The 12168-nt window shown below is 36.5% G+C and overlaps 1 protein-coding gene across 2 annotated transcripts in view; it reads right to left on the bottom strand.

Annotated features, from left to right (window-relative positions):
• Positions 1 to 592: 592 nt before the first annotated feature.
• Positions 593 to 12168, bottom strand: part of MAP3K2 (mitogen-activated protein kinase kinase kinase 2) — a 56753-nt gene continuing 45177 nt past the window's right edge. For both annotated transcript variants that reach the window (XM_030016632.2, XM_030016630.2), the window contains exons 14-17: positions 11235 to 11366; positions 9808 to 9937; positions 8536 to 8713; positions 593 to 6761 (exon numbers count right to left, since the gene is read on the bottom strand). In XM_030016632.2, coding sequence (XP_029872492.1) covers positions 6536 to 6761; positions 8536 to 8713; positions 9808 to 9937; positions 11235 to 11366 — 666 coding nt within the window. In that variant the 3' untranslated portion in view covers positions 593 to 6535. The remainder of the gene's footprint in view (positions 6762 to 8535; positions 8714 to 9807; positions 9938 to 11234; positions 11367 to 12168) is intronic.

Genomic DNA, 12168 nt, shown 5'->3' with positions numbered 1-12168 from the left:
CCCTTAAAAAACAAGTTCATAAAAATGTAGAAATGAAATTGTGGAATAAGATTACTGGGATATATATATACACACACGCACACATTCAATGCATACACAGAATTACAAGGGGGTTTTGTTTGTTTGTTTACGTTTGGAAGGTTGTTAGACAAACGGAACTAGTAAGCAATGCTCAACTCCTGAGTTCCTCAACCAAGATAACCATAGGCTAATTTTTTAATTTTTTTTTTTTTTTTTTTTTTTTTTTTTTTTACACAAGATATTCCATGTAAAGCAGCAACAGCAGTGCAGTTACTGGTAGCAACATCTCAAAAGTAATAAAAAAACCATACATCCAGACAGTAGTACATTGCACACACACGTGATTCTCATACACCCATCAACAATTGGTCAGAGTATTAAATCAGTGTACAAATTAAATATTTCCAAAAATGTGCAAAAAAGTCAACGTTGATAGAAAAAAACACCTTTGTGTACATACATTACAAACTGTGCCCAGCATTCAACTGAGAGTAAAAACATTTACAGTGAGAAACTGATAGATTAAATAGAGAATTTAATGGCTACATAAAAATGTACATTAGATCAAGAGTAAATTTACAAATTTTTATTCATAGCTTCATGAAAACTAAAAGCCTACGTTCCAATTCATCTAAGTCTCCTCCATGTATTTACAGTGATATTCCATTATATGACTCCTGCGAGGTCTGAGATGACAGACGCTATGCTTTAATAAACCATTCCAATTTTAGGATGACACCACCTTTTTTACTGGTATTAACGAGAGACAAACACTAGGGAACCAACAATCTAATGCCTGTTCAGAAAAGAAAATGCAATCCTTGTTTTTAAATCCACGTTATATAACCTCTGGGGAAAAGGATCGTCTAGTTCTGGGGTAAAAGACATGAAAAACCTCTGAAATATTTCCCATGAATATCCACTCTGGAGTTAAGAGTATCCTTTTCCTTCTCTCTCGACAGCAGACCCTGACCTCCAATCCTCATCGGTGGACTCAACGTAAGGGCTGAACCATGGGTTACAATTTTAATGTGTCTTAATCCAGTTCCTCTCCCTTTAAAATATGTTTATGAACATTAAGACCTAGCCAAGGCATGACTGCTAGCATCGGTGCTTTGAAACGCGAGGAGTTTCATTTCCTCCATCCCGTCTACCCCTCCAACACGTACGTGTATATATTGCTAGAGAAAACCCAGGGGTTGCTCCAGCAAGCAGGGAGCTGCAGCGTCCTGGGTTCAAGTGACAGGGCCCTGGTATAAAGCTGTACATGAACTCGCACCCCATTCAGGAGCCGTCAGTGGCCACCACCTGTGCAGTTTTTAAGTTATGCCGGCTAGAAAGAAAAAGAAACCGTGCAGGCCAACTGGGGGAAATAAAAAGAGAAAGGAGCTCCTTTGTTTCTGACCAAGGATTTTGATTCAGAAACCCCGGGCTGGTAGCAATTCTGCCTGCCCCCTTTGGTGTGCATTTGTGGCTCCTCCTGAAGGCAGCACCGACACCCCTGTTATTGTGGGTGACGTTTAGGCTGTCACGTCAAGCGGACTGCTTCCCAGCAGCTTTGAAATGGTCTCACTATGGCGCAGAGCGGTTCAGGTCACAAATCTACACATCTTCATGGTGTTCCTTAAATGTCCCAAAACTCAAACCTGGCTATAAAAGTCACCAGGTTTAGTCACCAAGCTTATGCATTAATTTTAGAATGACAACAATAAGATTAAGGTAGAAAGAGTTTTAAAAAGCAAACTCTTCATTTTAATGCTGGCATGAATTTTGCACATCAAAACAACAACTATAAACACCCAAATCTCTTAAATATGGGCAGTGTCTATCATTTTTTACTTAGTACCTGCTTTACTCAGTTAGCAATAGCTTACTGATGGATATATATGTTTCTATAAGTAACAATACTAATCCATGAAACATCACTTTTGGCTATATGTATATGGGGATAGAAAAGCTTTGGTAATCGTATGTGATTTTACACTGCAGACTTGTCATTAACACCAGACAGGAAGTTACCAGCAAGAAGAAATGATACTGGCGGTAATACTTTTGCTTTTCCAGAAACACCATAGGGACTAACATTCAAGCACACAAATTATGCTTTTCTATAGGTGTGACAAAGACTTTCAAGATTAAAAAAGTAGGAAATTGGTTATAAATAACTGTAGATCTGACTAATTCGCTCAAGTCTCTGAAGCTACAGTTAGACATTGCTCCAAGTTGTCTGAAAGAATGGCTTGCTGTACTGCGCTGTACCTACAGGTGCTACAAGGCTTTCAGTCAAGACAACGGCAGGATTAAGATTATCCAAAAGGCACAGGAAAGAATTTCATGGGCACAATGTTAGCTTCACTGAGATATCTGTTGAATTGCTTAGACACATCATATTCCTGTGTATTGAAAGTAAACAGCTTTTAATACAGTACCACATTTATGAGTGTACCAACTGTAACTTCAAGTCCATGAAGAACTCTGCTGCAGTCTCTACAGTAAACCCAGAGTCTAGTACCCACAGCTAGGAAGCTAAATCTCAACTCTTAACAGTACTTCTGTGAGTGCAGAAAAGTCCTTTTCTTGGTATGCACATCAGTGTACCATCACCAAAACGCAAATACAAAACCTCTATTAGCACACAAAGCCTTCAGGAAGTGCTCCAAAAAGCACCTTTTAAAATTCTCAATTTAAATGTCTGCAGCAGATTATAACTAAAGTATACTTTTCAGTGCAGTTAGACAAATTCTGTTTTGGACACTTTGAAAAAACCCATATTCTAAGACTGTTTTGGTGACATGGAATTGCATGACATATTTCAACATGGTGTTCAAATACGAACGAAATTAAGGCATACAGATAAAAAGGCACTAGCTAAAAAAAACCAAGTAACTTTTCATTTTGTTGTACTGAAAGGACTGTTTGGATACAAATCAAATTAAAATTTTAAGACTATTTAAACTGTCAAGAAAAAAAGCCTATGCAGATTTAACTTTGCAGTTATTAGATCCATACCTTTTTAAGTCCTTGCATGGATATTTCTATCACCCAAATGAAAAAAAAACAACTTGCTCTAACACGACTGAAACTTTCAGTCGCACCTGAGCAGGACTGTTAGTTACACCATTAACGTTAATACATGCAACAAACAGAATTACAAAATTCATTAGCAGATAAGTGAGCCCTTTGAAAATATGCATACTCACTGTGAACCTTGATCCTTATTTTTTGAGAGCATAGCTTCATCATGGCATTTACAGAAAAGCAAAACAACCCTGCAACAGTATTGTTTTCATTGGCATTTTCTAGTAATTGGATTCAACAATTAAGAATAATTCATGATTCTAAAATGCTGGTATCTTTGTTAGTAAGATACTAGAAGTGGTGAGCAGGGATCTTGGCTCTGCAGCCTTCCTCCAATGGAGTTTTAAGCATGCAATTCCATGTGCCTGCTCAAATTCTAGAACTAGGGTTTGTTATCACACCAGTAGTCAATGTTAAGTGTTTTACAGATGTTGTATATGTATACAGAGGTACTATGTTATTTAATGCAGCTTGTTTTACTACATTACCCCAATAGAGGATAAATATTAGCTAACCTTTTGTAAAAGTCTGATTTAGCTTCATAATTAATTCTAACTCAAAACATTTATGTTAATAACCATCTAATTTACTGTAAGTTGCTTAAGTCAGTAGACAAATTCTCCATAGGGTTAAAAAAAAAAAAAAAAAAAGCTCAAGCCTAATCTTGGTTAAATTAATAAGATTTTACTAGAATCACTGGAACTGGCAAATGTCATCTTCATTTAAGAAGCACTGTCTTTATGTTGGCAGCTTTCTGTTATGTCAAAGAAATTAAGGAAAATGCATTCTGCAAATTCTTTTGTTCCTGGCTCCAAAATGCTTACCGTTGTCATGACTGAATGCTGTTTTTTAGAAAAGGCACAAAAGCAGCAAACTCTATTATTCAGTAATTAAAAATCACAATGAGGAGGTGATATTGCAATATACATGAGCCAGCACTGTCTCACAAAAAGGACACATAATTATAAGAAAACTAGATTCTGAAAGTTTTCAAGCTTCAGAGAGTGCAGTTTTCTTTTAGAATAGTATATTTAAATGTTATGAATGCTACAGATAAACCTGGTTACATTTTCCCTTTAATGTCCTTTTTTGGTAATATAAAAGTTCCTTACCTTTTCAGATATCACTGTCCAGTACTGATTTTTATATACATTTTCACCTTGGTTTTGGTACCTTCTTAATCTGTTTGAAATCAATTGTTTCAATTATATGATCTTTAAATTACCTACATAAACTATTAGGCTCTACATTAAACTTCCCATCCCTGCTGTCACTAAATTTTGCTTATAAAGCAAAGGTCCTTTACAGCAGAGTACATACCAATTCTTCTTAAAGGCTGCTTTCATAGCTTTTATCTAGGGACAGACAAGCAAAAAAAAAAAAAAAAAAAGTCAATACAAGCTGAACTTTCTTTTCAGCCTTCTAAACTTTCTCTGGTCTGACTAGTTCTTCCCATGCTCAGAAAACCTTGCACAGTTGTGTACCCTGACTGAGAAAATTATAGGCTGGGTAAAATATTCACATAAACCGAAGGAAAAAAAAAAAAAAATCATTCTTACTCCACTACAGGTAAAGTGATTAAGATAGATCCATACTCCTGCTTATGCTCTGGTACAAAATTTGGAAGTTAGCAGAATAAATTAAAAAATCTCATGAGTGAACTACCATGGGAATGGGTAAGCTTATTTTTCTACCTCCACGCACTTCATAATTCTGATAGTCGTCTGAAGATACAAAACAGGTAGAGCCTTGTCAGAGTGGACAAGGTTCACAGTACCAGCCCGCTCTGCCTTTACAAAACAACAAAAGCAAGCAATGAATCATCCAAAACAGTATACATTATTTCAGTTCTGTAGTCCAATAGTTTATTTCCAAATGCCCTTTTATATTATGTTGTGTTCTTCTACAAAAATATGAGAGTTTGACTTCTCTGTTGTGAAAAGTCAGTTATTCACTACACCTGATCAGTACCTGGACTTTCAATTGAGAAGCAGTATTTCAGAGTTTTACTTTTGCTCTTTTATTATACTCTTTCAGAAATGGAAAAAGTGATTCACGTAGTTTTTATAACAGTTGGTAATCTGACAAACACCAATCATCTGGATTATCAGGCGGGAGTAATCACGCTTATGTTATTTAATTGCTGACTCTCGTTGCACTTTTGGCCTGTTCTTCATACAATCTTTTGTGCTGTGCCTCCTTGTTCATGTGGATTCATCATCGCTACCTTATTAAAAATATAACTGGAGTCTTATCTTTCTCAGTGACTTATTCCTGGCATTAAAAGATGTTTAACATTATTTCAGGAATTTTCAACACATCCTAGATGACTGAACTGTGTTACTAAAACAATTTTTTTTAGTGCATAATGGGAATAATTTTGTATTATTCAGGCACTTGATGTTGATATACATTCTATCCTAGTGCCCTCAACAGCTTTGAAAACTTTATTTCTTATAACTCATTCTGAATTAAGTAACTCATATACTGCACAAGGATTAGTCACTCCCTTTCCCCCTCAGCCATTCATGGGATTGTGGAGGAGAACTGACTCTGAACATCACTTTTTTTTTCTTATCTAAGATAACCATCTCCCTCCCAGCTTATGCAACACAGGTTCTCTTTGGCAGATACAGCAGGAGGCATTCTCCTAACTATTTACATCCAACAGCTGACCCTGGTCTATTATGGAAATTTTCCCCTTGCAGTATAGTAGTTCCTAGGAGTCTGGGTCCATAATCTGTTTACCTGTAATTATTTTCCTATTAAGATAATACTATAGTTCTACACCAAAACCTCTAACTAGTACATCAGTGTTGAGTTCTTTTTTGTTATTTTCTTTTGGTCACATAGAAGTACTGGTTAGACACAGTGCTGTACAAAGAGTTCCAAGTTCTTCCAGCTTTATCATTAATTCTCAGAACTGCATGTTCCAGCTTAAACTGTAAAATCCAGAAACTGATTAAAATGCTAAAACATAGTAAGAACTTAGAACTCTCTGCCAGAAGTACCTACAATATAAAGAAGAATCACAGAGAAGTAACCTTCTTGTCCTTTAGCTGCATGTCTATTTTTCCCTGCACCCTGAGTCAGTCAGTGGTGTCAGAAAAAGTCACACAGTTCCTGACTGTCCAAGCATTTGTCTTTTTTTTTTTTTCCCCTTTAAATAAGGAACAAATATGTACTAAAGTGCTTTATCTACATGAACCACATCAGTACATTATAGAAACAAAAAGTTCTAGTCCTGGTGGGAGCAGGGGAGAGAAGATTCTCATTTTAGATACAAAATTTAGATTGTTTACAATCTAAGTGAAACAAAGATTCAAGAGAATATTCTCTCTTGTCTTTTTTTTCCTTTTTTTGTAAAAAATAAAAATAAAAGTGCAGTCAAATAGAAAATAAATGCAGTAGATGCAAGCTGAGTTGAGGCAGGCTGTTAGTGATAGTGTGCAAATGTGTGTCTTAGCAGTTCATCTGCAAATGGTCGCAGCTTGGCCTCGATAAAAATCCGTTTCAAGAAATCCCGAGCATGGTCGGAGACATGAGGTGGTAGCTGGGGGTTGGTTGGCTGAGTGGCAATTTTAAAGATGGCAGCCATGGCTTCGAACTCTGCCCACGGGGGCTTCTCAGTGAGCATTTCTACCACTGTACAACCTACGCTCCTGAAACAAAGGCAGAAGTGAAACAGCAGGTTACAACAGAGTCATGCCCTTCTAGGAAAACAAGAAATAGCAGAGAGCTACTAAAATACCACATATAAGTAGTGTCCACTTAACTCTGCGGAGCAACTTCAATGGAAAACAGGTTTACAAAAATCGCACGTACAGCTCTACACTATCTCCAAGTTACACAAATCACTACCTACATCTTCACTTGATTACTTCACTGGGCCAAAAGCTACAACCTCAGTGAAGAGACAGTTAGGTATTTCTCAGATACCAACTGCGTTATGGTACTGCCATTATTCAGTGCTCAGCAGGCTGGTGCAGGCCACAAATGCTGTGCAGCCCTCTTCAGATGCCTGCAGAACTTGAATGCACTTGAAAGCTTTCTTGCTCATTAAGGCCTAATGGAAATAGAAAGCAACAGGAGTGCTTTGAGTATACTGCATATATTGCTAGCTCATAAGAAATGCACAAATTATCACCAATGTATAATGCACAAACATGACATGGAAGTTAAAAAGTTTAAAACCATACCTCAGTAGTATCCTTTTTTAGTTGAGGATACTAAAAATATACTTAGATTACCAAACAAAATTTTCAGATCCTAAACAATCTTTGTATACAAAGCCTATGTTTAAAGGATTTAGGAAGGCAGAAAGGCATGTGTGTGGCCAGAAAAAACTTTGTTCCTTAAGTCCTGCAAGATCAGCTTCTTCCAGTAACAAGCAAATGATACTGCAAAATGGATAGGCTGGAATAATTTCCCAGTTTTCAGAAAGTTTTATGGTTAGAGGTACACTTCTTTACACAACAAGGATTTACTGAATGACAGAAGTCCAACTTCAATATTTTTTTCTTAGTTTTAACCAGGATTTTCTCCATCAAAAAAACATGTATTAACCTTGGTACAAATACTTCAAAGTTGAACAAGTCAACTGCCTGAAATCTATAAGGCTGTCCTACTACTCAAGTATAGCAGAATATTTACTAAGTGATCTGAAGTAGGCTAAATTAATTTCCCTGACATTCCCTGAAATTAAGAGTACTGCAATTGGTTGGATATAACGTGGTTCCTTTTTAAACACACAAAGTGTTACTACTCCTGCATATCTACTGTTGCCTACCCATTATTCTGGGTGTTCACAGATCACCTGTGGTGCAAGGAATCTAATCGCTAAAATCATCTGTCCATTGGGCTGGAGCTATGTTAGACTATGTCTTATTACACAATGTATCACAAACATTCATTTTTGAAAGTTACCTTTCCATCTTAATTCTTATATATTTAATAACAACTCAAACCAAATTATTTTTTGATACCTCCCATTTAAATCTGGTTAATTCATTCTTATGTGCTCATCTTTTAAAGGACCAGCGTTTCATTTTCTGCCTTGCATCAAAGGTATTTCAGTGGTAAAGTTTCATTACAGGACACTGACTTAACTGATGCTTCAAAGCTTCACATGTTGCTTTCACCCAGCACCTCTCCAGGATTTACAAACAGTCTGATAATCCTCACTTCATGCAAGGTCAGTTCAGAGGATTCTCTTATGTACCCTAAATTGATGTGCTGAGGAATTGCCAAATGAAAAATTCCCAAATTTCAGTGTTACACTCTCCAAACATGACTGTCAGTGCTCACGCTTGCCACCTTCTTCAGCTTAAACCCCAGAATGAAACACTCCAATTTCAGATAACAAATACCTACACTGTCGAAAAAGAGCCCATTCTGAAATGAAACCTTTTGGTAGAGAAGTTTTTTTTAACATACCAGATGTCTGCTTTTCTGCCATACCCTTCTCCACTAATAACTTCGGGACTCATCCAGTATGGAGTTCCTGTGACAGACTTCATTCCTGTACCAGAGAGACAGATGGTCTGCAGTCGTTTGCTGGCACCAAAGTCACCAAGCTTCACATTGCCTGCTGAATCCCGCAGAATATTTGCTCCTGGAAGGAAGGGAATGCAGCATTACATTCATGAAAGGCTCATTAACATTTTGGTGTGGAAAACGGTAACAAAAGTTTAGATTCAGTGATACAGTGCAAGATCAGCCTAGTATTTCAAGTCAGAGAATTTACTTTCTCTGCTCATTCCTATTACCGTATTCCAAGGTTCAGAAAATAACGAATTGTACACACTGATTTGCATCCTAGGCCTTCTCCAGAAAGTGCCAGTCACTTTGTAAAGCCTTCCTAACAAAATAAGGAATATGCCATACAAGGGAAATAAAAGAAATGGGAAAGAAGTTTCCCCACGACTGAAAACCCCTTCATAGAATATTAAAGCAATATCTCAAACTGTGTTACAGATTTGTTCAAAACACTTATCTGCATAAGCACGTACAAATTGACCGCGATATCTCAACCTTTTTTGGAACAAAACACTATCGATACAAAGCAACAGGAAAATTGTAAATATTTTAGGGAATACAACAGCATTGTGTTCAACACACCTATTTTGCACATCACCATCTTACTACATATTCATAACTTGCTTATGCAGCACTTGCAAGTCAGCTGTATCTATCTGCAAAAAGTAAGTATGTCTGTTTCCTCAAGTTTCCTGGCAGTAAAATCAAAGAATTCTGAGTCATTTGATCAGGCAAGTCACCTCTGCCAGTCATTTCTTGTACTAGTGAAGTGCTGGGTAATTTCCATATAATTGATGAAACAAAACTCTGTAAAAATAAACTTTTGAGTCATGATGCTTTCCTCTGCACATTCTATCTATTTATAATGACACCATCCTTTGATATATTCAAAGCTATTAATACTAAAATAAAATCAGAAAGAAATTTATCATGATTGTTTTGGAGACAGACTATGGAAACATTTTCAGAAGTCTGCTAGAACATCACAAAGATGCTTATTTTTCCCCCCTCAGGTAACAACAGTGACAAGAATAAACGATGGAAAGCAATTTCATTGATTTTAGGTCAGTATTTTGGCATTTTAGACTTAATTACATTTTAGCACTTCACACAAGACTGGAAAAGAATCTGTAGTAAAGAGCACTGAACTGTGCACAGAACTACCATTACCTTTAATATCTCGATGGACAATCATATTACTGTGCAAATAGTGAACTCCTTCCAAAATCTGCCGCGTATATTTACGAGTCACATTTTCTGTGAGTGCTCCATATGATTTCAATTGGTCTTTGATGGAACCCTATGGCAAACATGAAGTATAAAACACTAACATTTCCAGAATCACAAGTGGGCTAATACCACAGTTGAATTTCAATTAAATTTATGCCTGAAATGTAGACATTTAAAGTTGAAACACTTCTCTAGATCAACTTAAAAGCACAGATATAGTTTTACTTCCACTGAGAAAAATAAAAACTTTGACAAAAGAAAGGCTGGACAGAGAAGTCATATACTGAAATGTTAAGCTATTAACTCTAAAACTGTCAAGCAGCTGAATACTTCCAGTGTCATGTACAGAAAAAGAACAGCAGTACTTTCACTCAAACAGCAGTCTCAGACTCACGTTGGACAAGACACATGCTGTTTACCCTGGTTAGTTTATACTTAGGAAAAAAAAAAAAGGTTGTCAAGAAAAAAACCCACCACATGCTGGAGGATGGTGTTTTATGTAAAAATTAAGAGGTAAACAAGTCTTGGCTTAAAATAACATTAAATCAAAATCTCATCATTTTCTAACTATTTTTGTATAACCTGGCTTTGTCACACAAACTGCTAAGATTACTTCTGTGACACTGTCCTCCAAATCTCAGAAAAATTCAAGAAGCCCCCCAAAACAAAGCCCAGAACTCACCTAAAAAACAAAGAAACAAACAAAAAAAACACCACCAACAACAAAAACACACCCACACACTGCTTTTCTTCTGTGGAGTCTCATGGTAAAGTAGAATGCTGTAACTATTCAGAAATACAGAGCCTATGTTTTTATACAAGTACATTTTACTTAGTTCTGCTGACCCCACTTGGTGAGAAAAATGAAAATCCAGAGTTTTCTGACCTTATCATACTTCTTAACAAAACAGTAGAAGAACAGTTCAGCATGCACCTAGGTGCCACACAAAAAACAAGCACCAAGATTATTTTCTGTGTGCACTTATTCCCACACCCATCTTAGCTACTTCTTGTTTTCCTGAAGTAATTGAGCAGTTGTGATGGTGACTATGCAAGCTGACAAGCTGGAGTGTGGCAAAAAGAAACATTAAAATTCAGGAAGATTCAAGAGTTTACTAATGATAATATTGTCTTTTCAAAGACATTGCCAGAATGGAATGCAAAGAACTTTTGTACAAACCACGGTAATTCTGAAAACCCGAACAAGCAATGGAGAAGAGAGGCTGCTGTAAGCATTTGCCAGTGGTACTGTTTTTAACTTGGACATTTCTTTAGTATCTGTGCACACTTCTGCAAAAGCTGTCTACTTGGGTGCTCATCATATTGCATAGAAAAGCTGGTTGAAGTGGACTGGCTCTCTTGCTTACCCCAGGCATATATTCCATGAATATAGAGAGGGTTCTTTCTGGTGGATCTCTCAAGAAGCCATAATACTGAACAATTCTTTCATGCAGCAGATTTTTCAGCAACTGAATCTCACATTCAAGTGCATTTACTTCCTAAAAGGAAAAAACAGAGAAGATTTACCACACTTGATGTAGTAAGAATGTTTTGGATTTGGATTTTTTTAAAGCAGGACCGCATGTACATATTAAGGGGTTATGTAAACTAAGTAACAAAATACTCTTGTAGCTTATGTAAAGTTTATACATTTTATAACAAGAAAATATTACCATTAGATTGAGGGAAGTAAAAAAAACTATGCCTTTTCTATAAATTGAATTTGGGATGATTTTGCTGTTATTTCATTGTTACTCTTATTTTGAGGTTATGTTTGTTTCAGAGCACAGCGGATATCAGTATGTGTATGAAGTCAGTGATCATTATGCAACATGTCACAAGCCTCCAATTGGGTAAATAAATCAATCAATCTTTAAACCTTTGTAGTGGAATAATTAGCATTCACTCTTAACTTTTCCAGGATGACAGTCTACACTTTAAAAATGCCTTCAAGGACCACTTAATATTTTAATAATGAAATACAACAAAGAAAATCATTAACACATATGGCGCTTTCTCTAGAGCTATCCGAAATACTAAAAATTTTGCAAATGGGAAGTAAGATATTTTGAAACAGACTGTACAGTAAGATGCTGGAAAAATACTAATCCACCAATTCAAACTTGACTGGAGTCCAAATTTCACCTAGACGTCTTTCATCAAAACTTACTGTTTATCCATCACAGGCTATTACTGATACCCTCACACTTCTGAGGTTAGAAGGAAAACAGATTTTTTGACACCGAGAGGCACACATGACAAATGGCAAGTGAGGTCACAAAGCTGTTGCTACAGGAGACA

The sequence above is a fragment of the Aquila chrysaetos genome, chromosome 6 (assembly GCF_900496995.4).
Source record: "Aquila chrysaetos chrysaetos chromosome 6, bAquChr1.4, whole genome shotgun sequence".
Taxonomy (NCBI): Eukaryota; Metazoa; Chordata; class Aves; order Accipitriformes; family Accipitridae; genus Aquila; species Aquila chrysaetos.
Note: the sequence above shows the minus strand (reverse complement) of the source record. Positions and strands in the feature narration are given on the sequence as shown.